The 27,500-nt window shown below is 42.3% G+C and overlaps 3 protein-coding genes across 9 annotated transcripts in view; 2 read left to right on the top strand and 1 right to left on the bottom strand.

Annotated features, from left to right (window-relative positions):
- The window catches only part of hlcs (holocarboxylase synthetase (biotin-(proprionyl-CoA-carboxylase (ATP-hydrolysing)) ligase)), a 35,206-nt gene extending 28,607 nt beyond the window's left edge, over positions 1-6,599 (top strand). For both annotated transcript variants that reach the window (XM_067397247.1, XM_067397249.1), the window contains 5 exons: positions 1,988-2,055; positions 2,159-2,319; positions 5,225-5,339; positions 5,414-5,627; positions 5,733-6,599. In XM_067397247.1, coding sequence (XP_067253348.1) covers positions 1,988-2,055; positions 2,159-2,319; positions 5,225-5,339; positions 5,414-5,627; positions 5,733-5,904 — 730 coding nt within the window. In that variant the 3' untranslated portion in view covers positions 5,905-6,599. The remainder of the gene's footprint in view (positions 1-1,987; positions 2,056-2,158; positions 2,320-5,224; positions 5,340-5,413; positions 5,628-5,732) is intronic.
- Positions 6,600-6,799: 200 nt separating this feature from the next.
- Positions 6,800-18,049, bottom strand: sim2 (SIM bHLH transcription factor 2). Of its 2 annotated transcripts, XM_067397252.1 has the most exons (11): positions 17,147-18,049; positions 15,688-15,770; positions 15,500-15,589; positions 12,984-13,092; positions 12,779-12,864; positions 11,907-12,106; positions 10,719-10,825; positions 10,395-10,542; positions 10,155-10,317; positions 9,782-10,067; positions 7,946-8,928 (listed from the first exon to the last, which is right to left on the bottom strand). In XM_067397252.1, exons 1-11 carry the CDS (start codon positions 17,319-17,321, stop codon positions 8,423-8,425), a joined length of 1,953 nt encoding a protein of 650 aa, XP_067253353.1. In that variant the 5' UTR covers positions 17,322-18,049; the 3' UTR covers positions 7,946-8,422. The 2 variants fall into 2 exon arrangements, with proteins under 2 accessions (XP_067253352.1, XP_067253353.1); XM_067397251.1 differs by having other exon boundaries at positions 6,800-8,928; positions 9,782-10,317.
- A 4,818-nt stretch (positions 18,050-22,867) lies between these two features.
- The window catches only part of LOC137028450 (beta/gamma crystallin domain-containing protein 3), a 33,866-nt gene continuing 29,233 nt past the window's right edge, over positions 22,868-27,500 (top strand). Inside the window, exons 1-3 of one of the 5 annotated variants that reach the window (XR_010896163.1) lie at positions 22,868-23,955; positions 24,409-24,487; positions 27,174-27,478. Coding sequence is in view for 3 of the 5 variants with exons in the window: in XM_067397238.1 (XP_067253339.1) it covers positions 23,849-23,955; positions 24,409-24,487; positions 27,174-27,478 (491 nt within the window). In the remaining 2 variants the exon portion in view is untranslated. Of the gene's footprint in view, positions 23,956-24,408; positions 24,488-25,406; positions 25,503-27,173; positions 27,479-27,500 lie in introns of those variants that run through there. The other 4 variants (XM_067397238.1, XM_067397236.1, XM_067397237.1 and 1 more) reach the window with 4 other exon arrangements.

Here is a 27,500-nt window from a genome sequence, read left to right as displayed (position 1 = left end):
CTCTCTCACACACACACACACAACACTCTCTCTCTCTCTCACTCTCTCTCTCTCTCACTCTCTCTCACAGACACACACACACACACCACTCTCTCTCTCACACACACACACACCACTCTCTCTCTCTCTCTCTCTCTCACACACACACACACACCACTCTCTCTCTCTCTCTCTCTCTCTCTCTCTCTCTCTCTCTCCCAGACACACACACACACACCACTCTCTCTCTCACACACACACACACCACTCTCTCTCTCTCTCTCTCTCTCTCTCTCTCACACACACACACACCACTCTCTCTCTCTCTCTCTCTCTCTCTCTCTCTCTCTCTCACTCTCTCTCTCTCTCTCTCTCTCTCTCACACACACACACACACCTCTCTCTCTCTCTCTCTCTCTCTCTCTCTCTCACAGACACACACACACACACCACTCTCTCTCTCACACACACACACACCACTCTCTCTCTCTCTCTCTCTCTCTCTCTCTCTCTCTCACACACACACACACCACTCTCTCTCTCTCTCTCTCTCTCTCTCTCTCACACACACACACACACACACCACTCTCTCTCTCACACACACACACACCACTCTCTCTCTCTCTCTCTCTCTCTCTCTCTCACACACACACACACCACTCTCTCTCTCTCTCTCTCTCTCTCTCACAGACACACACACACACACACCACTCTCTCTCTCTTTCTCACACACACACACACAGGTCGTGTCTGTGTCTCTGCTCTGTTAGTGGTTGATGTTCTTATTAAAAGTTCATTTGTGCGGCTGAAGGACTCAGAGCTCGGCTGCTGCTGATGCGCGGGCCGGCGGCGGCGTCACGATCTGCTCGCGGGGGTCTGAGCGGCTCCTGACACACTGTGAAAGCTCTCAATTAGCCGCTCGACTGCAAGCGTCTGCTAACGGCCACTGCCGCACCGAGGTCATGATCTCAGGCTCTGTGTCTCTCTGCGTGTGTGTCTGCGTGCGTGTGTGTGTGTGTGTGTGTGTGTGTGTGTTTGAGCTGGAGCACAGAATGAAGATCTGCAGTCATTTTCCTGCAGTGTTTTGCACATTTCATTCTGCTGGTGTTTTTAGTAGTTCTCCGTGTCAGCGTTTGACGCCTCAGACCGCCAGGGTTTCTGTTTTTGCTGTTTTTTCTCGTTTCTTTGCTCTCGCGAGTACGTCTAGTTCAATTAAAACTCTTTGAGAAAACAAATTCCTCCGTCGGTGAATTAGCATGTGTGGTTGCAAACACAGTGACCTGACGGACGAGCACATGAGCGACCGACACTGGACACACTGTTGGACTGTGAGCTCTGATAGCAGCGACCCATGATGCAGCACTGGCCGTTCTGATGCAGCGCCGCGCTTGAATAGATGGATTACAGAGCCGCGTCTCTTTGCATCTGAATGCTGCTCTCTGTGTGTCTCGGCTTTGAGCGGCTCAGAAGATTGAAGTCGTGAGCTTAAGCTCTTCTGTAAATGTATTTGCTCTAAATGACACACAGATCCCAGATTCCCGAGCCTGGAACGCTGGAGAAACACTCGTCAAGCTGCTTTGACTGAAACGTTTGACTGATTTCAGAAGGAAAATGTAATGAACGGCGAAACGCAGCGAACATCTCAGTGTTATTAAACTTCTGTGAGAATAATCATGTGTTTCTGCAGGACTGTGAGATTGGCCCGTCCAGCATCTCTGTGTGTGTGTGTGTGTGTGTGTGTGTGTGTGTGTGTGTGTGTGTGTGTGTGTGTGTGTGTGTGTGTGTGTGTGTGTGGAGGTCAAGTGGATGGATGCTTTCTTTAGTGGAGGTGTTATTTGATAGGGCTGCAGGGATAAAACAGGGGTCAAAGGTCAATTACAGTGCAGCAAGCGTGCAGTTGTCCAGTGAACATGCAGTGAAATGACTGTTCTCCAGTGAAGGTGTGACTGTGATCAGAGCGTGTCTCCTGCCGTCTGACGCACATGTATTTCCTCTCTTCCTCCTGCAGGTTGGTGTCACAGGCGCCACAGGAAGTGGGGTTAATCGCCATAGCAGCGCGTCAGACTCAGGGCAAAGGTCAGCAGGTTTCCATCAGCTTTCACACAGCCGCGTTAACTCTGGTTTAACATGTAAACGAGCATGTCATTCATTAATGGTGTGTGTGTGTGTGTGTGTTCAGGCCGCGGAGGGAACGCGTGGTTGAGTCCACTGGGCTGCGCCATGTTCACTCTCCACCTGCAGGTTCCTCTGAACTCACGGCTCGGACAGAGACTCCCGTTCCTGCAGCACCTCGTAGCCCTCGCTGTGGTGGAGTCTGTGAGAACACTGCCCGGATATGAGGTATACACACACACACTGAACACATACTGAACACACACACTGAACACACACACTGAACACACACACACTGAACACATACTGAACACATACTGAACACACACACTGAACACACACACACTGAACACACACACTGAACACATACTGAACACACACACTGAACACACACACTGAACACACACACTGAACACACACACACTGAACACATACTGAACACATACTGAACACATACTGAACACACACACACTGAACACACACACACTGAACACATACTGAACACACACACTGAACACACACACTGAACACACACACACTGAACACATACTGAACACATACTGAACACACACACTGAACACACACACACTGAACACACACACTGAACACATACTGAACACACACACACTGAACACACACACTGAACACACACACACACACTGAACACACACGAACACACACTGAACACACACACACACTGAACACACACACACACTGAACACACACACTTACACACACACACACACACACACTGAACACACACACACACACACACACTGAACACACACACACACACTGCACACACTGAACACACACACACTGAACACACACACACACACACTGAACACACACATACTGAACACACACACTGAACACACACACACTGAACACACACACACTGAACACACACTAAACACACACAAACTGAACACACACACAAACTGAACACACACAAACTGAACACACACACTGAACACACACAAACTGAACACACACACTGAACACACACACACTGAACACACACTGAACACACACACACACTGAACACACACACACTGAACACACACACACACAAACTGAACACACACACTGAACACACACACTGAACACACACACTGAACACACACACTGAACACACACACACTGAACACACACACTGAACACACACACTGAACACACACACACTGAACACACACACTGAACACACACACTGAACACACACACACTGAACACACACACACTGAACACACACACACTGAACACACACACACACTGAACACACACACAACACACACACACAAACTGAACACACACACACAAACTGAACACACACTAAACACACACAAACTGAACACACACACACAAACTGAACACACACACACAAACTGAACACACACACACAAACTGAACACACACACAAACTGAACACACACACACTGAACACACACACACTGAACACACACACTGAACACATACTGAACACACACACTGAACACACACACACTGAACACATACTGAACACATACTGAACACACATACTGAACACACACACTGAACACACACACACACACTGAACACACACACACACACTGAACACACACACTGAACACACACACTGAACACACACACTGAACACACACACACTGAACACACACTGAACACATACTGAACACACATACTGAACACACACACTGAACACACACACACTGAACACACACACACTGAACACACACACTGAACACATACTGAACACACACACTGAACACACACACACTGAACACACACACTGAACACACACACTGAACACACACTGAACACACACACACTGAACACACACACTGAACACACACACACTGAACACACACACAAACTGAACACACACACAAACTGAACACACACTAAACACACACAAACTGAACACACACACAAACTGAACACACACTAAACACACACAAACTGAACACACACACACAAACTGAACACACACACAAACTGAACACACACACTGAACACACACACACTGAACACACACACACTGAACACACACTGAACACACACACACTGAACACACACACAAACTGAACACACACACAAACTGAACACACACACACACTGAACACACACACTGAACACACACACTGAACACACACACTGAACACACACACACTGAACACACACACTGAACACATACTGAACACACACACTGAACACACACACTGAACACACACACTGAACACACACTGAACACACACACACTGAACACATACTGAACACATACTGAACACACATACTGAACACACACACTGAACACACACACACTGAACACACACACACTGAACACACACACACACACACACACACACACACACACACACACACACACACACACACACACTGAACACACACTGAACACACACTGAACACACACACACACACTGAACACACACACTGAACACACACACACTGAACACACACTGAACACACACACTGAACACTGAACGCACACACTGAACACACACACTGAACACACACACACACTGAACACACACACACTGAACACACACACACAAACTGAACACACACACTGAACACACACACTGAACACACACACTGAACACACACACTGAACACACACACTGAACACACACACACACAGCACACACTGAACACACACATACTGAACACACACACACACACACACACTGAACGAACACACACTGAACACACACACACACTGAACGAACACACACACACACACACACACACACACACTGAACGAACACACACTGAACACACACACACACTGAACGAACACACACACACACACACACACACACACACTGAACACACACACTGAACACAAACTCAAGTCAAATAAGAGAAAGTTTATTAGTGTCTTTTCCACACTGCTGAAAATAACACGTTCATTCTTGAAGTTTTCTTTCATACCGCACTTACAGTGTAAACAAACCATATTTTCCCTCTTTCCATTTGGATCTAAATGGACGAGATTTCTGCTGCTTTGAGGTGAAGCAGCAAGTCACATGACTCAGTCAAACTGAAGCAGCTAGTCACATGACACACGCTGAATGAATGGATGCGAGCGTCAGTCTATTTCTATGTGTTTGTGCAGGACGTCGACCTGCGGCTGAAGTGGCCCAATGACATTTACTACAGTAACCTGATGAAGCTCGGCGGGGTTCTGGTCAATTCCAGCATGACGGGTCAGACCTTCAGCCTTCTGATCGGTGAGGTCTCGCCCCGCATCAGCGCTTCACTTCATTAGCGGTGTCACGCGTGACGTCTGTCGTGTTTCCCGCAGGCTGCGGCTTCAACGTGAGCAACAGCAACCCGACCGTCTGCATCAATGACCTGGTGCGGCAGCAGAACCGGGAACACGGACGCAGCCTGGACGCGCTGGACCCGGCGCAGCTCATCGCGCGATCGGTCACGCTGCTGGAGCGCTTCGTCTCGGACTTCCAGCTGCGCGGACCGCAGGCGCTGCTGCCGCTCTACTACAGCCGATGGGTGCACGGGTGAGACGCGCCGCGCTCCGCTCATACACCACCTGTGTGTCACGGGCCTGACGTGTGTGTGTGTGTCAGAGGCCTGACGTGTGTGTGTGTGTGTGTGTGTTTCAGGGGCTCACGTGTGCGTCTGTGGAGCGAGGACGGGCCCGAGGCCGAGGTTCTGGGTCTGGATGAGAACGGCTTTCTGCAGGTGAATTCGGGGGATCAGGGCGTCGTGTCCGTGCAGCCGGACGGAAACTCCTTCGACATGCTGAGGAACCTCGTGGTGATCAAGAGCAGCTGAAGTTGTTTTGCTTAAATATCGTTTAATACAATTTCATTTAGCAGAAACATGTTTTTCTCTTTCTGGGTCGTTTCGTGGCTGATTTCAGGCATACCGTGAGATGATGTTTGTGTGCTGCGGTGATGTTTTCTTCAGAATAACGTGCACCAATGAATCGTTCACATTTATTCGGTAAACAGCTCTCGACTCGATCACATTCAGCATGACGGACAGACGACACGCTTCCTGAACACACATGGCCTTTAATATGAGCAATATTTTCAGTCTCAGAGTTAGAAAGTAACAGATTACAGAGAACATAAACTCAAATCAAATTACGCTCCTACATCTCAAAAAATACAGACATTGATTTGAATTAGTTAAGCAGAAAAATGACGAGGTTAAAGAAGTTTTCCTGCTGTAAGAGACTCAGAGACGGTTTAATCTCTGCGTCACGGTAAAGGCTGATGAAGATTGCTCTGATGAAGTTTAGGTCGTTATTGATCCGTTAGCGACATTCTGTCACATCTGACTGACACCTCTTAATACTTTTAATTGTTATTTCTCTTTAGATTGAGGTGATTTGTATGTTCATCAATTAAATCTGTCAATATCACTCAGTACTTTGTAATGATCCATAGTTTGTAAAATGAACCCTTTTAAAGAAGACATTCCTGAATTGTACAAAATTAAATAAAATGATTGTGACTGATGTGTTTGTTCCATCAGTGAAGCGCTGTGTGTGTGTGTGTGACAGAGAGTGTGTGAGAAAGAGAGAGAGAGAGTGTGTGTGTGTGACAGAGTGTGTGAGAAAGAGAGAGTGTGTGTGTGAAAGAGAGAGAGAGAGTGTGTGTGTGACAGAGTGTGTGAGAAAGAGAGAGTGTGTGTGTGACAGAGAGTGAGTGTGTGTGTGTGACAGAGAGAGTGTGTGAGAAAGAGAGAGTGTGTGTGTGTGTGTGTTTCCTGGCAGTGTCACATTCATCCACCCTCGATAACTAGCAGCTCATCTGTCATCTTCACCTCGTGCTTCAGCCTCGTCTCTCGTCTTGATGAGGTGAAAATATTCCTCAAGCTTCGCTAAACGGTCTGAGATCTTTCACCTCATTACAAACACATTAATCGGCCGCCACTTTCTCACATTCACAGCGATCGGTGTTACTCGATCGTTGATATGATTCTTCAGGTGGTCCAGCGCTCGACTGGACACATCTATCCACAAAAGCCTTTCTAAACTGCTCAGCCTTTAGAAATCATTAAGCAAATAGCTCTCCTCAGATCCACAATATCCTGTTAAACAATTTCAGCTGGAGGGTCTCTGAAGGTCAACTCAAATCTATCATCTCTAACACCGGCTGCATAATACCAGATTCCAATCTTCTCTCCCCAGAGACGGACACGGAGCCTGTTGGCTCTTCTTCAAAATCATAAAAAACAGCGGTCTTCATCAACAAACAAACAGAGCCAGTATTAACCCTCTCCCGGCCTTCATCGTGAGGAGGATTAGATCTCGAAGCGCTTCATCAAAAGCTTTATGAGACCGGCAAGCTTTTCTCAAATGGAATCAGAGATGAAAGTTCAGGCACCAATAATAATAAAATTAATAACAAAGTCTTCTGCTTTTGTTCGACATTTTGTTTCTAAGAGACCACAACACGCTCACATGCGTCACCTCATGTTTATTGAGTCTAAGCAAACTAGCTCCAGTCATTTTAGTATCATCTGTCAGATTCTTGGTTTGAACCATAAATAATCAAGCTGCAATGTGGTCCACGCCAATAAATATGCCCATCACTTGTTTATAGCAGCTAAATATAAGGACGTCAGACACAATTGAAAGACCGGTTGAAAACCTGCAGGATTGGCTGTTCAGCAACAGAAAACTGAACCAATAAATGGTTTTTCTTCAGATGTCCATAGAAATCATATCAGAACGGCAATGTTCAGAAGTTCTTCTCTTAAAGCTGAAGTGAGACGTTGTGTTAGTCATCGGTAGTTTAACGCTTTCAGAACATGAATCTGTGTGACTACTTCTCACTCAACCAATCACGTGAGTCTGGGGCGGGACTATCTGTCTAATGAGCCAATAACAGATGAGGGGGTGTAATTCAGTTTGGTGGTGTAGAATTCACACACTTCACTTTTAAGTTCTGAAATTTGTCTGTAGTTACAGAAATCCTGCTGAAACATTTGCTTTTAAATGGTTAAATTAGATTAAATGTTTTCATTTGGTAAATAATGGCACAAAAGCATGTTTCAAATACAATATGTGGATCATTCTGGACACACTTGCATATCTCTGAGTTTAGCGAACAGTATCGTGCAGCAAATACGAGGCTCATCTGGAGACCCTGAATGACCGATAGGAGCGTCTCCTTCCTCGGTATTCCGGACATAATGGCTGTAGTATCCCGCTGAACTGGCTGCATGTTGGGTAAAAATATATTCCATACCTGACGTTGCTTTATGTGTGAACAGAAAATCTTTGCATAAAACAGTAGAGGAGGGACCGGCGGCGGTTTCCACGGCGATCCTGAGCGTGTCACCTTTCGTTGCTGATGATGACAGACGTGCCGATGTAATGAGGAACGCGGTGTCCGTCGGGCGCGGGGCTTTGGGTCCGGTACAGGTACGGGTTCACCTCCTCGCCCCGGTAAGCGTCCGTTAAATGGCTCAGAGCGTAGGGTCCTGATGGGAAAGAGCCGTGCTTGGCCAGAACATGGTGGAGGTTCAGAGAGACGTACGGACTCTGCGCCGGGAGGCCCGTTCCCAGCAGCACCCTCTTCTCCTCTGTGTCGTTCTGATCCGAGAGCCTGGCTGCACCGTTTCTGTCCTCGTACGGCGGGTCCATCACACACAGCCTGCGCTGGCCGAAGCCCTGGAGCGCATGATGCCGTCTGGCCAGCGCCGGTCCGGCCCGCTCGTCCTCTCGTCCTCTGCAGCCGTCGGTGCCGCCCTGGTTCTGACCGGGTTCCTCTTTAAACGCAGCGCCGGGTCTGTAGCCCCCGTGCAGCAGCTGGGCTGCGAACGCACCGTCGGCCGCCGAACCTGATGGACACAGAGTTGGTTAGACGTGAATCTTTGTGAATTGATTCCATTTGCAACCTTAGAATGATTCAGTTTGATTCACAATGAAATTCATTATTAATTCACACATGTAACTGATTTAATGTTTATATTATATTGTTTACTAGTTTAACTGACGCAAGTTGTAATTTTTGACAAAAAGCTTTTGAATGCATGAAGCTAAAATAAAATGGCTTTTTGTTGTTTAAAAGCAGAGTCTCTATTCTTTCTTTTGATATATTGACTGATCAGATATTCATGTAACAAAATATTTTGAGCCATTAAAGATTTATGAAAATGATCAAAAATGCTGCCGGTGGCTGGCAACTTTCTTTTCAATGCGGAAAGAGTTCCAGTGATATTGATCTGGCTTCACTGACACTATTAGATGAGAAGAAAAACTTGAACTGAACTGATCTGAAAAATGACTAATGTCTTCTGTAGAGCCTCTGCTTTTAAACAAAAAAACATTATTCAAGCTTCATGCATTCTTTTTTTATCAACACTTGAATGTGGGAAAGTTTCATAAAAAGAGCAACATTTTGAACAAAAGGCTTTTTTTGTCAAAAACTACAAAGGTGTCAGCAATGCTTCTATCGCTTGTTTCTGCTGCTTTGCCTGTGTTTTGAGCCGGAGATTCTGTACTCTTTCTGAACACGCATAATAGCGCCCCCTACCGTATAACAGTGAAAACATGGAAAGCCTGAAATTCCATCAATGGCGGGGAAAGAGTTGAAGTTAATTAGTGCAGCCGTGCTATCTGTCCATCTGTCCTCACCCTGTCTGAGGCGTCTAAACTCTGTGATGTGGTGTGTGTGTGTGTGTGTGTTGATACCTGAGTATGCGCTGCAGGCTGCAGGAGTTTGCAGGTGCGCCGCAGGTTTATTTGCGCAGCTCCAGGGCGACTGCAGCGAGGAGAGGATGTGCCGTCTGGAGGGGCTCGGGGTCGCCTGTGCTTTCCGGCAGTCGCCGGAGGTCTGCGTGTGCGTGTACGTGTAGGACGGAGGCAGCGTGTGAGACGGATCCTGGACGTGCGTCAGTGAGACGGGGCTCTGCTCCCGGCAGGACGACAGGCCCGACTTCCAGGACGGAGACTCCAGTTTATCAGCATGCAGCGAGGTCTGGAAACCAGAAGCACTGGACGTCACGTACACGTCAGAAGCCGCGCGCGTCGGTGCGCTCCCAGGCGAGTCTGTCAGCGCTTTTACCTGTGAATACGGAGATGCTTTGGGTTTGCTTTTGATTTTGGCTGCTTTGGCTTTCAGCTGTTTGCGTGAGTCCTGAGGAGCTGCGAGACAGTTCTTATAGGAGAGCGACGGTCTGGATCTGCTCTGGTCCTGAGAGAACTGCATCTCTTTATATTCCACGTCCCTGCGGAGAGACACGGCATCAGAGAGCAGTTTCTGTCTAAACGCCACATGCTGTTAGGGAGGTGAAAGGTCACTCACGTCAGGACGTAGTTGACGCTGACGATGCAGTGCGGCCGAGACGAGCGGCTGTTGTGAACGATGGTGGCGCAGCTCTGCACCCAAACCCAGCCGCCGTGTTTGGACAGCATACGGTAGTATTTGGTGGTCACCTGACCCTTCACCAGCACTGAGACACACAGAGCACTTCACCAGTTGATTCACTGTCAGCGTTTCCATGCAAACACTGTTCAGTCGTGTTAGTAGAATGAACACATGTTGGTGTCGACTCGAGTCGAGTCGGTGTAGATGATCTACAGAGTATCTAATGAAAGTGTGTGAAGCGGAACGCATGCAGCGACTCACGTAAATGATGTGCGAATCGCAGGTGGAAGACGTCACAGCCGTGGACGTGATGGTAGAGAGTCTTCTCAATCAAATCCTGCGGCTCATAACCGGTTAACTCGGCCACCCTGACACACAAACACTCCAGTGAGACACACACACGTTTCTTAAGATTGTTTGTTCATTAAAGAGGCTCCTTGTGACATCTGAATGTGTTCCTATGATGGTTTCCTGTGCGGTTTTCTGTTTCTTTCAATGGCTTAAAATGATTAAAAATCACAGCTGATATTTTTCTTCTGGTCAGTTCAAGTCTGTAAGAATTATTGGTGCATTAAAGTTCATATTTACAAGTTGAAAAGTCGTAATTACAATGTCAAGTCACTTTGATCGGAGCAAGAAGGCGATGGACCATTTCTACAAAACATTCAACAAGATTTTTTGACTATTTGAATGAAATAAAATGATGAATAAAGAATGCACATTTCTGTTTAATGTTTTTTATTAATTTTATAAAGATATAACTGTATTGTTATATTATATTATATTGTACATGCAGCTTAGCTAGTTTTATTGTAAATGGGAAAAATAATAATTTTATTAATTTCAACAAATTTACCATCAATAGCTGTATCTCACTGATGTTCATGTGTGTTCACTGCAAAACATGATGTTCTTCCTCAGAGTTTCTGTCTTGTTTTCCAGCACAAACATCTGAACATTCTTAAATCAAGATGCATTTACTGGAGAAGAGAAATGACTGAAGATATGAAGTATTGTTTTCTGAGAAATTTGTCAAAATTAAACGATGTGCTTAAAACAAGAACGGATAACTACCAGAAAATAATCTTCATTTGAAAGGGAAAAAGATTATTTATCGGACGCATTAGCAGATATTTTTAAGCACAAACTCACTTCATTTTGACAATTTTTTCACTAAAAGTTCTTCATATCTTCAGTCATTTCTCTTCTCCAGTAAATGTATCTTGATTTAAGAATGTTTAGATGTTTGCTCTGGAAAACAGGACAGAAACACTGAGGAAGAACATCATGTTTTGCAGTGTTCAGCGGGTAAATACGATCTTTCCGACGTGACTGAATGGACCATATCAACTGTGGAAATGAAAGAGCTGCATTGAGAGATACAGAATCCCGTGCTGAAACAGCAAGAGTAGTGTTCACATGAGGTCACGTGTTTCAGCTGAACCTCACCTGCTGTCCAGGAAGATGAGTTTGAGATCGAGGCTCGCGCGGAACATGAACATGTTGCTGTGGAGTTTGATCTCCGTGACGCCGCTGGGCGGAAGCGACTGACCGACCGCCACCAGCCCGACGATCTGATAGCACGACTCGTACAGAGACACGTCCATCACGAACTGACGGATCTTCAGGTACCCGCTGCAGTGGATCACCTGCAGGGATCAGATCGGTTCAGAGTTTAATGTGGAGCAGATTCGCTTCTCGTCATCTGGAGCAGCTCAACCGAGAGCGCGCGGCCTGTCAGAGCTCATGTCTGTGGAATGAGGTCCACACACACACACACACTCACAAATTCACACGATTAATTTGTCTACGTCCTGCTGACCTGCGCCGCGCGCCTCTGAATCCAGCGCGTGATTTATTCTTTACTTAACATAAACCACTTGTTATTGCCAATGTAAATTTTAAACAAATCTCCAAAACGTGATGTATGAAAGCTTATCCAGCTCGAATTCGTGCACGTGCGAAACGGGTGGAGACACTGGAAAATGTGGCGTCATCGGCGCGAGCTGTCATCGATTCATGAGTTTTTGCTGCAGTGAATCAGATCAGATTATCTCGATCAAACTCTGCTAAACAAAAGTAAATGGCAAATGAATCTGGCTTCACGGTTTCTCTAGATGTGAACTCAAGCTCTTGACGAATGTTTGCCTTGCTTTTTTCGTAATAACATTTGCAATGCAAAACTCGGGTTTGAGACGCGCGCGCAGAAAATAACGCCCCGCAGCAAAGTAACCATCAGAATATCATTTTACCGGCCATCATCTGATTTGTTCCAAATGAAAACATGTTCGGGTGTTTCAGCTGAAGAGACACTAACTCACCTTATATCCGCCGCACGTGAGTCCCGCGTTCCGCTTCGCCAACACACACTTCATCCGCAGGAAGAACGAGCGCTCGAGCTCAAACTCTGGAACACACGGAGCAGAAGAGCCTTGAGATAAATATAGAGAGTTTCATTTCGTTTCATTTCATGCGCGCGCGCGCGCGTGTGTGTGTGTGTGTGTGTGTGTGTGTGCGCGCTCGTACCCTGTAGGAAGTGCGGGTGCAGCGGCGGGTGCGCGCTCAGCACTGCGCTCATCTCGTCGTGATCTGACGGGTGGATGTATTCAAAGATGCTGTTACCAGTCAGTTCCACCTATAACACATGATAAATCATTTTTCACCGTCATTTTACCTTCCCCTTATATCTGTCAGGTGGTCTGAAACCAGTCTGAAAAGTGAAAAACCCAGATTAAGATGACTGAGAATCCGTGTCATTTAAGAAGATTACATCAACTCACAAAAATGCCTATTGTGAACAGGGTGTGTATTCACCCGTTTAAGGGTGTGTGTGTGTGTGTGTGTGTGTGTGTGTGTGTCGGGCTGAAGCTAAGCTCCTGTTTGTCTGAAATTGATCTGCGTCCATCTCAAAGAGACAGTCTGATTCCCGCTGCAAAAAGTTCATGTATAAAAACACGATTTGCATGAGAAAACAAAAGCGGATTCTGCGCAGGACTTTGATCCATTTTTGTGTGTAAATTAGCAGGGCACATCAGACACAGGGAAGGTCACTTCACAGCACTTCAGCGACAAATTACTTTCTCGGCAGCTGCGGCGGAGACGCTAATCTGATCTTTGTAGTGCGGCGGCGCGCTGAGGCGCAGGAGCGCGCAGGAATGTGCACTTTACTAAACATACTGCGTTTGTGTGTTTCAGATCAGATCTGGAGTCCTGCTGCACACCAACACACAATACCGTCCTGTCAGAGTCCGAGCGCGAACATAATGAATTCCCTGTCGACGCCGGTTGCGTTTCAGCGTTTTGCCAATGAAGTCTCAGTCTCGCTCTGTAAGCCGTTCTCGCTCACATTCTTCTCGTCGTCCACCAGTAACCAGCCCATTTGAATGCTCAGTAGTCAGTAGACACAGGTGTTCCCACATTAACAGCTTCATTTGCGTCGTCTCGTGTGATTGGGGCTCGTCTCCTGCGGCCGCTGCTGATTTGACTATGCAATAAAAACAGCGTTTTCCCTTTTACTCACCCGTGACTCGAGTGTGGATCTCCACACAATCCATCAAGGTCATTGCCAACATCTTGCCAATTTTTTTCTTTTAATGCTCCTCAAATAAATTAAAATGTTCACCTCCTGACTCCAAGAAGCGCATTTTTAATTTCTATTAATTTTTTAATTTTTTTTTTTTTTTTGTCTTGATGTGCGACAGCATTGGTCAGTAAACACGGAGTAGTTTATATTACAGCTGCTGAAAAAAAGAGACTGTAACATCTTTGACGTCTTTGTCTCTTTTCTTCTTTTGAAAAGCAAGAGCTGTTGCAGCACAAATGTTTTCTCGTGTTCCTCCACACACATTTACCCGTCAGGTTACTTCCACCTCTGAAGGTTCTGTTATTTCCAGTGTCAATATTCTTCTCTTCACTGAAGCTTCGGTTTCTCAGAGAGACTCTGATGTCCTGCTCATGTTGGTTAGATCCAGTTTTATTCTGTCAGCACAGAAGTGCATGGAAGAGCTGGTCTCTCAGCATACAAACACACGATGAGTTTCTAGAGCATTGTGTTTGGCCATTTTTTGAATGTGTGTAAAGTGCATTTTCTAACTTTATGAATCTGTGCCACCAGTTCAACTGTGTTAGAAATACTGAAGTACCAAAATCAGCCCAGAAGGATTTCTTAAAGGCACAGTTAACCCACAAAGCCTTCATTTACTCGTTCTCATGTCACTCCAGAAATGTTGAGAAATGTCTGTGTTTTGTTTTATGTCCATACAGTGGAAGTCAGTGGACACAAGTGCTGTTTTGTTCCAAACGTTCTGAAAAATATCTTCTTTTGTGTTCAGCAGAAGAAAGAAACTCAAACTGGTCTGTAAGGACGTGAGGGTGAGTGTTTTCATTTTTGGATGAACTATATCCCTTCAGGGCTTATATTATGACAGTAATGGCTGCTGCAAAAATTGCCATCACAGATAAAAAAAAATCAAATAAAAAATCCCTCCCTAAACCTAATCTTACAACTTTTAAACCCAATCCTACAGCTCAATATCTCAAAATCAAAATGTTTTTTCACATTAATTATAATTTACAATATTGCTATTTAAAATTGTTTTTTTGATTAGTTAAATACTATATTGGTTTCCTTTCAAAAACATTCTTAGTGTTTTATAACTTTTGACTGTGTGTGTGTGTGTGTGTGTGTGTGTGTGTGTGTGTGTGTGTGTGTGTGTGTGTGTGTTTGGTTGATCCAGTGCTGTGACACAGAAAGCTCTCTTCACATGCCCAAAAGTAAAATCTAGACATGTTAAACAAGCTCAACCTCAGTGTTTTCCTTCAGACTTTCTTCAGATTTTCTCATTGTCTGAGTTTCTCAATAGAGGCACAATATAAGAAATAGCGATACTGAGCAAACAGTCTGTGAATAGATTCACTTCACATTCTCCAGATAGTATAGTAATGACATTCTTCTGGAAGTTCATGTGGTCTCAGTTATGTGTGTGTTGAAGTGATATGACTGTGGCCTCGGACTGACCCTGTTTCTGATCTTAAACTCTCACCTGTGACAAACCCAGATGTACTGAAGCTGTTTCTGAGATGTACATGATTTTCCCGTCAGACGCGACGACAAACACAAACCCGTCCAACGTCTGAAAAACACGTGATTCCATATGATTCATTTGCACAATCATCAGACGCGTTTCAAGACATTAACATCAAATATAACGTTGTTTTAAAAGCCTCGCACCTGCAGCAGGTGAGATCCCAGATCTTTGGCCATGAGGTCCAGAGGACTGACCCGTGATGACTGACCCCAGGCCTCTCCGAGACCTCACAACAAACACAGAAACAGATTCAAATACTGACGGAAGAACCTTCAAAACTTTCATTAGCGCTCGAATCCCGTCGCCAATAAACGGCATCATCATTCCTCTGAGAAGCTGGTGTTTTAATTAATAATGATATATAGTTTGTGATGTGAAGAATTAATATAGCAAAATTAGACAAAAGTGGACTGTCTTAGAATTGTAAACTAATTTAAACTGCAGTTTAACGGGAGGTTATCAATATTTATTATCACATGTTCTGTGGATTTGTGTAACGTAAAATATTATTTCCCTGAAGCCTTAATGTGTATATTATATTATATTATATTATATTATATTATATTATATTATATTATATTATATTATATTATACCTTTATTATAATAACTTTCTTTATTATTATAAATTTCAATGAAACAATTTTAAGTCAAATATATATATATTGTAGACAGATTGGCTTCTGTTAAAAAGGTCAATTACAGAATTACAATAACACATTATACTAAAGCATAATTTAATATTACTAATTTGAAATTACTGCCTCTATGTAGCTGAAAACGGACATTAAAAGAAATTAATTAATGGGAACCAAATGTTAATGTTAATTTTGATTAATTTACAGAAGTAAGATTTGTAAACTGATAGGCTCTTTAGGACCAATGCGATCCGATATGGAGTCTTTATTATATTCCATTTGTGAAATATTTATCCGAATACAATTTGAGATCTGTTATGATTCATTATAAATTCAGCTTTTGATCAGTAGAAGATTTTGACTAAGCGAATGTCTTTAACAGCGACGGAAAGAGAAAATGACTGAATCTGTGATGGTTTAGTTGATTTTATGAGTTGATAAAATGTATGTTAATTACAAACACAAGAAAATAAAAACAGACAATAATTTTCTTTTAGAAATTATTTTTCAAGGGCTGCTAACCCTAATGTAATCAGATTCATTTCATCACGCAAAGCACTTCTGATCAAAACGAACTCAAATCTATTATTATTATTATTATTATTATTAGGCCTATTATCGTTATTATTAGGATATTTTTAATCATTTTATTTTTAAACTTTTGGATTTGGAGTGTTTAGACTAGTTGACTTAACGAGTAAATAAACAGCCATTTATTTATTTATTTATTTATTTATTATTATTATTATTATTATTATCATCAAATGCTTTAAGATTAATTTAATGCAATTAAAATAGTCTGTCATTGAAAATGTTCTTTTTAAAATGAATTTAGTGAAACATCACAAATAAAAACAAGACAACGAAATTAAAAGGCATTGTGAGATGATCCTATGAACAGCAAATCAAAGGCAAATCCCATCAGGCAATGCTGGAAATCCGTCTCCAATCGAGCTGTAACTTACCGTCTGGAAACACAGCTCTCATTTTCAGGTAGCTTGTGGTCAGTCTGATGATTGACGCTTTGTCCAGCTGAGATGTGATGGCCGAGGGCAGCGGCAACAGTTTGGCCAGTTCATAAAATTCTCCATTTTCTTTTTCTCTTCGTGTCTTCGCAGCATTCTTGGACTTTTCCTTCATTTCTGACACATGGAGAAGATGGACGTGCTTTAAAGCGCTTCAGTCTTTCACAGAAAGAGCCACTATAATAATGGTCACTCGCTACAACATGTTTCACGGTTCATTAATGTTTTTCCTGCTCTTTTCTGTTTGTGTTGCAGTGAAAGACAAGCTACTAAAGGGCCTTTGAGCTGAACCTTCCTGATAGTCCTGCTCTTTGTGAATTAAATCATAAAATGAAACGATGGAGCGAATGGAAATCACCTCGAACACTGACGAAACTCTTCACACACTGAAGGTCTTTCCAGAAGATACTTCAATAAATCAGCCGGTCATGTCGCATTAGATTTTGATTCTGATAACTTCTGATATACTTTAGGAAGGCAGTTGAATTGTTGAATTTCATTGGGAATCACATTCACCGCCACAGTCGCTTTTGGCTTCGATGCGCTTTGACGTTTTGATTTGAAAGATTTGGAAATGACAGATTACAGTGATGCAACGATACTAACTTCTAATAAATCCATGACGATAAGCATACAAAAATAGCATATAAAAATAGTAAAGATTTGTTTACGAACATCTGTTCAATGTGTCGATGTAGGCTACTCCAGTCCTCCATTTCACGAGTTCGTGTTTATTTCCATTTTAAAATGTTTCAAATTTCTTTCTTTTTTAAAAAAAAAAATCCTCTCGACGCCTGAATATTCCTCTCAAGACTCTTCAGATACCGTTCAGCCTTTCGATTATTCCTGCGCTTTGATCGCCTATGAGAGAGAGAGAGAGAGAGAGAGAGAGAGAGAGAGAGAGAGGGCGGTTCATGGAGACTGGATGACTCTCGTTACGTCACAGTCTCTTGTGTGTGAGAAAAAAACAACATTTATTATTGAATTATTGTCTGTCTTACCAAATTACCTTTTTTCTATATTAATATTTATTGACATTTAACAATGTAATAATCAGTTTCCGTGTCTGGCGGGAGTGTTGGCTCGTTTGGACCCGACACATTCCGTGGAGAACCGAGTTTCTGAATGGCAAGCGATGGAAACCGCCGTTAATGTTAAACCGATTTAAACCGTTATCGGTATTAGAATTGTTTAAGCCGAATTAAGCATTCGATTCGAGTCTCTTCACGCGAAAACCGTGAACTTAAATATTTTCAAATAATTCCACCTTGAAGAATATACCTGATGAAGAGTTATATACCCTGTTGATAATATATGTAAGTTTAGCTTTTACTCGGGCAAACCATAAACATTCTGGGGATCATTGGGATCTTGTAAAACTGTAACTAAATCAATTCTGCATCACTTACAATTGTGTAGAAAGTAGTTTGTGCACATTTGTTTAGAGCTCAGAATAGACTCATAATAAATCTTTGGTGAAAAATATGACGGATATTTGAAATAATCCCGCAGTGAGTTATCATGAGCATGTTACATTAAATCAGACACTGATGTATTTGTTCTAAATATTCCTTTTTTACCAGCACGTTTGTTCAGATAGTGTGTCTCATTAATGGGTTTGCTCGTGTGATTTGTCTGAAACGCATTTGGTGCACTTTGCGCATTTTATTCTTATTTTGACAGCGTGCAGAATATTTCCCGCGGACAGCAGCGCGCGCGACTGTATAAATGGCGCGAGTGTGTTTGGGCCTCGAGCACAATCAGCACATTTATTTGTGTTGGAGGGTTGGCTGTGATATAAGGCTATCGCTTTCTCTCGACCTGTCACAGCTGATGGATGAACTTCGGCAGCTCTGGATGGAAAATGCAGGAGGAGACCTCTTTCCAAAACCAGCCTGTCTCGATAGCATGTAGGAATCCACAGACACACTTTAAAGCCGCAAAACTCACTGTCCTCGTGGGTTCAGGAGAGAGAGAGAGAGAGAGGGAGAGAGGTGGAGCGACTCTTATTAACCTCTGTTAGCAGAAGCCTCTCACTGCAGGTGTTCCGCTCGCTCGGGCTCTTCAGAGTCTCCAGCACAATCCAGACTTGAGTGATCACAGTCTTCCTCTGTCCTGCAGGGTTAGGGTTAAAGTCCACAGACAAACAGGGAATCAGTGACCAAAGAGAAGGAAGGTGTTCTTCAGGTCAAGCACTCAGATGGGTTTCAATATAAGCTTGTTCGCATGTTGCACTAATCACCATGACATTCTCTCTATACAAGCTCTAATATACATTTCTAATCAACGGCCTTTATCAAAACTGACATGCATGAAAACATCTTAAACAGGGAAAAAAGCACTTTCTGAATGTGTGTGCAGGAACAGCCGTAACTGATTGAACACAGACAGAAGTGCCAGAGATGAAACTGTTCATGACTGCTGGAGTCTCAGAGCTTCAGAGCAAAGAGAGAAAATAAACGAGATGTCAGGCTCCGATGATTAATGAGCAGAGGAGTGTATTAATACCTATTAGTGCTTTATTCGCTGTTGCTCTGCGGGTGTGCGAGATAAAATCATATTCAGTTTCACAGACTCTGCGTTGGTTTTGTATTTGCGATCTCTAAAGTTTGTGTGTACTGAATTTGACACCCAACTTTACATCATTTGTGTTGTTGGACATGTGTAAAATAAAACAATTATTGATGTTTTTATTGAGTGAAAACAAATCTGTCATACATGATTTCATAGAGATCCACTCGTCACAAACTAAATGTATTTTATTCATATATTAGCCTACTTAAAAAGGAGACTGTGGACAGGTGTTGTTGCAAGTTTAGAGCAAAATTAAGTGATAAAGTATGACTTGAGGTCCATTACCCTGAAAACACACACAAAAATCTCCTGACTTTGACATCTATGATCATAAAACCAGATGGAAATCTGCTTTCATTTCCTCTCTTCCTCCGCAGACACTTTTATTCTACAATCATCAGTGCAGCTCAGACTTTATTCAGACCTGTTTAATATATTTGTGTCCAGACCTTCAAACAGACCATGTTCTTTTCTGCTGCTTTCATTTATATACAATTTATTTTTTATTTTATCTTTTACCTAAAAAGAGATACATGTCTCTGAGAAGTTCTGAAAGACATTCATTCATGCTATAAATGTTCTTCTCCATTTGGAATTTGTCAATGTCACGTTGTAATGTGTGTTAGTTGTGAATAGAGCGAGTGTGTGTGTGTGTGTGTGTGTGTGTGTGTGTGTGTGTGTGTGTGTGTGTGTGTGTGTGTGTGAGATCGTCCTCTATGCCATGATCCCTGCATGCAAAGAGAAGAAGATCAAGGATAAATGAAAATGTTGAAGGAAATCTGAAGTGAATGAGTTTATTGTTTTGGCAAAGACGAGCATGAATGTATTTACAGTCACGTTTGGAATAAAGTTTCTCTGATTGTTTTGAAACTAAATGGAAAATGCTTTCAGCTAAAGAGAAAACATGTACATTGTGTTTCGTGTTTGACACAATATTGAAGAAATAACGATCTGAATAATTTGCAGTTTGTCTAAAACCGACACTTGAAACTCATTAAAATGACATCAGGACATTTGCTGTACTATCTTTAAATATTTAGTTCAATATTTGTCACTCACTTATTCAAGATACAGGCATCATTTAAAATAAGTTTTGATGAAAGTTCAAAATATGTATTCGTATGAAATGAACTGATGTTATATGGAGCTGCTATATGTGCATTTATGTTTCAGTTGAGCTTCTTATACAATTATAAGGCAGTAAAGATTCACTTTGCTCAACTTTTTCTGCACAATTCTGCCCTCTAGTGTTTTACAGTTAAAAACAACAATTGACTTCAGATCATGTTTGAAATATTAATAGCAGTTATGAGTTTACAGTGAGATTTGTAGATCTTGTAGAGGTTTGTAATGGTTTTGGCAGCCTGAGAAACGGCTGCTGAAAATCACTTACTCATTGACCTATTAGACACACAATCATCCTTATACACAGACTAAACTGTTTAAACGGCTCGTGTTGTGCTGTTAGATGAAGTGGTTAGCAGTCTCTCTGGAGAGAGTTTTCCTCTGTTCACCGTCATTAGTCGAGTCATTTATTAAGAGAAAATCGACACTGTAGAGGCCTGTCAGTCGCTGCACCTGCGGTACATGTGAAGATCGCCTGCAGGCTGCATGAATCAGTGTGTGTGTGTGTGTGTGTGTGTGTGTGTGTTTGGATTTAGAGTTCAGATCAGTAACATCCAATAAAACTCTGTTCTTTCTCTGACCAACGTGTTCCACAACAACCAAATAAACCCAAACTATATAATTCACCATGAAACCGTTGAGCTGCTGTGAATCTGGCTCTTGAATATTCAGTCTCTCATAAGCATGTGGAAAACATTTATTCCACAGGCCTAATGCAGTTTGACCCTGTAAAGCTCCACAATTAGCTGGACTTCACCCGCTACAACCAGACGCGTTTCCACCGACTCCAAACGCTCTTCATAAAGTGTATTCAAAATAGTGCCAAATCTGGAATTACAGACTGTTTTCATTAAGTGCTGATCACACAAGCAAAACCAATCTTTCATTGTCAGTGGAATGATGTACTAGAACTCTGATGAAACCCAGACCGGAGCATCGCTGCGCTGAAGAATGAAGGTTTGCTCTGGAAAATGTAGCTCTGCATTTATAATATCACAGGGTCTTTTATCCTGTGGCCCCGGGGGACTAATAACTCTTACTCAGTTTGGTGGCCCCTGGACTGTGTTTTTTCTTACTGATGGCAGACATATGGCTTCCGGCTTTGCATGTTGTACAACAGATGCCAAAGCCGAAATGTTCATCCAGCTTTCCTTATAAATGCTCACCGTACCGCAGTCAGACTCCTCTGGCCTTCCAAATGTCCAAGTGCATCAGGACGCGCCTCTTTTTCATGACGGGACACGCTTTAACAGGGATATTGAACACTTTCTTTTAGATCTCAGGTTTTCTGTGCTCCTGTTAAAGGAGGCAATTTTAACAGTCACACAGTTTTGTTTTGTTTTTGTCCTGAAGAATCTGTTCCAAACTTAATGTTTTGCTGGTTTTAGTGCACATTTACTGAACTAGGCAAACAGTGCGCCATTTGCCTGAAGCTTTCCATTAAAACATCCAGTGAAAATGACTGCAGAAACACTCCTTTATTTGGCTTCCGTCTTCCTCATAACATCAGGGAAACACACCAGGCCTGCTGCTCTCTGTGAGAAGATGAAAACACCTCTCAGTGAAATGGGCTTTGTTGAAAATAAACAGATAATTAAATTACACGGGATCTGTTTCCTCTGCTAGAACTGTCAGCCTCATTTTCAGCTCTTTTAATAAATGTGGCTCCAATTATGTTCAGTCTCATTCTGAGCCCACATGAGCTTTTCCGTGAAAGAGCGACACGTATGTTTTATTTCAGAGAGCTGCCTGTTAAAAATTACAGCTATTATTCTCACTGGATCTGTGTGTGTTCAGAGGAATCTGAGACAGCGCTGCTCAGACTCAAACCTCCCCGTTTCACTGATATTCTGTGCTCACCTGTGCCCGTACAACTGATGTTTTAGTTTGCTTTTCATTTGTATTTATTGAAATATCTTTAAAATATACATTCAGAGCCCTTTCACATCATATGAATTATGAATCAAAGCTGTTTTATGAATTTCTCAGATGCAAACAGAATGGATAGTTTGTCAAAAAAAAAAAAAAAAAAATCATTCTGTCATTTACTCATCCTCATTTTGTTTGGGAAGATATTTTGAGGAATGTCTCAGTGCTTTTTATTTTGTCCATGCAATGAAAGTCTGCAAAACCGTTTGGTTCTCGTTTTGTGTTTGAAGCCATAACAGGGAGTAAACTGTGACAGATTATCACACTTTTATTATTATTTCTTTTAACTGAATTAAATTGATTAAACGCAAACGCGTTTCAATCACTGAACACACGATGGCGCCACTGGAGCAGAAATGATAAACAACCCAAAGATACGAACATCCCATGAAACATCGATCGTCGATCAGTAAATTCATCGATCACACGATCAGAGGGAGTGCCTTTCCTCTGAATGCAGGAGGAGTGTATTACTGTAGTAACTTCAGCACAGGCGTGTAAAGCTGAACAGTTAAATAGAAATCATGGTAAAGTCAAGGCTGGTTATATTTCTATCCATGCATGCTTATACACGATAAAGTTCTTTGAGCTGTTTAAGTAAACGAACCAGGGAAATGACTGTATGTTGTTGATTTTTAATGCTTATTTCTCTAAAAACATCACGCTTTTATTACTGACACAATTAAACCGCTTTAGTCGCTCTTTTGTTTTCACACATCACTGTTCATCACGTTTATTCGCCAGTCGACATCTGCAGAATCACTAACAGCTGGTTTATTTACACGAGACGCGGTTTTTCTCTCACTCTAGCTGTAGATATCGTTAGTTATATCAGAAATACTCTTCTATTCTTCCATGAGTTGATCATTGACTTTGACTCCTCCCAGACAAACTTCCTCAAACTCTCTTCGGGCTTCAGTCTGATCTGTTACAACACGGTCAAATGGAGATACGAATCAGATCGCTCGGTTTCTTTGACTCTCAAGTCTTCTTAGATGTTTAGTTTGTGTCCACATGATGTCCGATGTCAAGAGGCAGATGTCCTGGCACGAGGATTTCGCCAAAAACATTTCCAGATTCTTTTCCAGAAGTAAATCTGTGGACACCGAGGGGAATGAAAGGTTTGTCTCAGCAGCTCATTTTCTTCCTTCCTTCTATTTTTAGCTCTTAAACGAGTGAAGTCGAAACCTGTTTGTACTCGTGAGCATGTTTCTGTCGTGTTTGATGTGTTTCATGTTTTCTCTGTGCCAGTCTGTGCCAATGAAACGATCACACTGTCTGTTCTTCTGCATTTCAAGTGTCTTTCGTGCAGATGATTTTATTCCGGGTTTTTTTCTCCTGTCAAAACGGGCTGGAAATATTTACAAGAAAAGAGTCATTTAATAACAGGACAATTGCAGGGTGTGTCAGTCTCCTGCTTCATGTCTGTCTCTCGCCTCTGGAGAGAATCTGATATCCATGAACAGTTGAAGCTGAAGGCAGTATCTAATGTGTGTGTGTGTGTGTGTGTGTTTGTAGGAGAGAGTTTATTATCAATGCTTTGCATATTCCTCTGATTTGTTTATTTCCTTCAGTGAGATCAGAGAGACTGATGGATCCACAGTTCAAACACCTGAACAACACCTGAACGCGTCAGCAGCAGCAGCAGCACAGGTGAGACTGACACTGTGTGTGTGTCAGGATGTTCAAGAGGAAGTGTTACAGTGTGTTTAGTGTTGTGTTGGACAGGTGTGTGTGTGTGCTTTTGTTTATATTACATTGTGGGGACCAAATGTCCCCACAATGTAATATAAACCTGAGTTCACCTACATCGTGGAGACCAGCCACCGGTCCCCACAATGTAAATTAATTAATAAAAATACTAAATGATGTTTTTGTGAGAAAATAAAGGTGTGCACAGTTTCCTGTGATGGGTTAGGTTAGGGTTAGGTTTAGGGTAGGGGGATAGAAAGTACGGTTTGTACAGTATAAAATGCATTGCAGCCTATGGAAAGTCCCCACAATTCACAAAAACAAATGTGTGTGTGTGTGTGTGTGTGTGTGTGTGTGTGTGTGTGCATACAGTGTCACAGAGTTAATCATTATAATATTCTCATCTACAAATGTCAAATGAAGTCACATCACATAATTTGTTTGCAATTATAATTTTATTAATGTTCTTCATTTTTTATTGGCTGCTTTGAAAATGTCCAGACGAGTGTTTTTTGTACTTTTCTGTTAAATTGTGTCAGTGGCAGCAGAAGTCCAGGTGGTTCTTCTTCTGTGTTTGTTGTGTTTGTCAGTGAGAACCCGTCTGTTTAACTCTGATCGGCTTCCAGGGATCTTTGACAGAATTAAGATGGCTTGAGATTTAAAGGTGGTTTTATACATTTTTGCAATATTACTTGAAACTGTCTTTACTAACTGATAAAAGACTATTTATTAGGTGCACTGAAAGGAATAATATTAATATACATCATCTGTGCACGAGGGAGGGCCTTAAAAACATCAGCCAATCGTTTACGTGATCATCGTGTAATCGATTGGCCCTCTGGCTTGTCAATCACTGCCGTGACGTTCCTTGTGAGTGACGTGCGCGCTCCAGTAACTTTCCACACTCCACAGGCGCCGCATGCAGTGTTTTTGTCAAGAGACAGGAGTAACAACTGCAGATTATGAGTTACCTGCGGTGAATCCGACATAATGAATCCACTAACACTTATGAATGCGCTCTTAAATCTCGTACAGTGATTGGTAGAGAAGTGTAGCAGGCAGACAGCAGAAAGAAATATATAAAGATAGAAATATAGAAGTATACTATATGAAACACACTATTATATGTGTGTGTGTGTGTGTTTGTATAGAACATTATAGTATAGTTTATAACACACATAATGTATTATATATAACATAATCAATTAGTCCTGCTGTGGCTAATTCCATTCAGTTTCCCTTATCATTTAAACTAATTAGAGTATATATTTAAACCACATTCAGAACCACTAAAGATAAAACAAAGAAAGGCAAACTGCACTAACTACATCTAAAACTAAGAAAACACCTTCTCGGTGACACCATTTTAAAAAGTCAATGTCATAGTAATATTCCAATATATTTACTCGGTTGTGACGCGGATTGACAACAGCAGGAATGATCGGATGGTTTCTGAGTTTCTCTGAGGGACTTTGTTTAGAAGCTACTTTTAGCGTTAAAATGCTTTGTGAATTACTCTTAGATGAAAAATTAGGAGTGACACAGCTCTAATTTTTAAGAGTTGTTTCTAAGCTTCCAGATTAGAAGCAACTTTTAGCCTTTTTTAAGAATCATATTCTTGGTTTGAAACGGGCGTTTAGGCCAGTGGTTTAGATCTCATAAATACTGGACAGCTTCAAAAGTCCAGTAATAGTGACTCAAAAACCATCCGATCATGCCTGCTGTTGTCAGTCTGTGTTGCTAGTCATATAATTTTTTCTTCATTCATAAATTCATAAATCCTCTCCCGTGGCCTCATGGGATAGTAAGAATCTCACTGGAAGTAGTGGGTCATCTGGGTGCGTTTGTGTACTATATATTAGGGAATTATTGTATTTAACAGAGAGGCTGTTTGTGAAACTCAAGTGTGTTAAATAAAAGAGAATCTGAACCGGGACTGAAAACCACTGCAAATGACAGAATTAAGAACTAAGAAAATTCTTTCTTTCTTTCTTTCTTTTTCTTTCTTTCTTTCTTTCTTTCTTTTTCTTTCTTTCTTTCTTTTTCTTTCTTTCTTTCTTTTTCTTTCTTTCTCTTTCTTTCTTTCTTTCTTTCTTTCTTTCTTTCTTTCTTTCTTTCTTTCTTTCTTTCTTTCTTTCTTTCTTTCTTTCTTTCTTTCTTTCTTTCTTTCTTTCTTTCTTTCTTTCTTTCTTTCTTTCTTTCTTTCTTTCTTTCTTTCTTTCTTTCTTTCTTTCTTTCTTTCTTTTTCTTTCTTTCTTTCTTTCTTTCTTTCTTTCTTTCTTTCTTTCTTTCTTTCTTTCTTTCTTTCTTTCTTTCTTTCTCTTTCTTTCTTTCTTTCTTTCTTTCTTTCTTTCTTTCTTTCTTTCTTTCTTTCTTTCTTTCTTTCTTTCTTTCTTTCTTTCTTTCTTTCTTTCTTTCTTTCTTTCTTTCTTTCTTTCTTTCTTTCTTCCTTCCTTCGGTTTTGATGCTTTAGTTTAGTAATGTTGTCAGACCCAGTGTTGTCAGTCAGATGGAGCACACCAGCACAGAAGGGGTTAAGGGTTAGGGTGGGATGTGCTGGGGGAGGGCTGTGAGCACGAGAGAGAGAGAGACGGGCGCTGCTGCTCTGCTGCTACTGAAGACGCTCACACTCTCTGTTCTCTCGCAGGAGTCGCAGCCGTCTGACGTTCCGGACGGAAGCAGCGCGTCACAGACGGAGGACGGGGGCTCGGCTCCTCAATCCGCCTCCACAGCACCTCCTGCAGACGGATTCCTCAGACGCCTGGGAAGCCTGTTCCAATTCAGCCGGGCAGAACCGGCCCGAGTGCAGAGAGAGAGACAGACCGACACGGACAGCAGCGGCCTGATTACAGCACAGAGAGAGACGGAAACAAGCGCAAACACACCGAAGAGCGGAGGAAGGGAGGAACCGGTGGAGCCGTCTGTGTGTCATTCAGAGCTCACACACACACAGTAAGTCATATCAGCATCGGAC

Source organism: Chanodichthys erythropterus, chromosome 10 (genome assembly GCF_024489055.1).
Source record: "Chanodichthys erythropterus isolate Z2021 chromosome 10, ASM2448905v1, whole genome shotgun sequence".
Classification (NCBI taxonomy): domain Eukaryota; kingdom Metazoa; phylum Chordata; class Actinopteri; order Cypriniformes; family Xenocyprididae; genus Chanodichthys; species Chanodichthys erythropterus.
The sequence above is the reverse complement of the archived record's forward strand: the minus strand, read 5'-3'. Positions and strand labels throughout refer to the sequence as shown.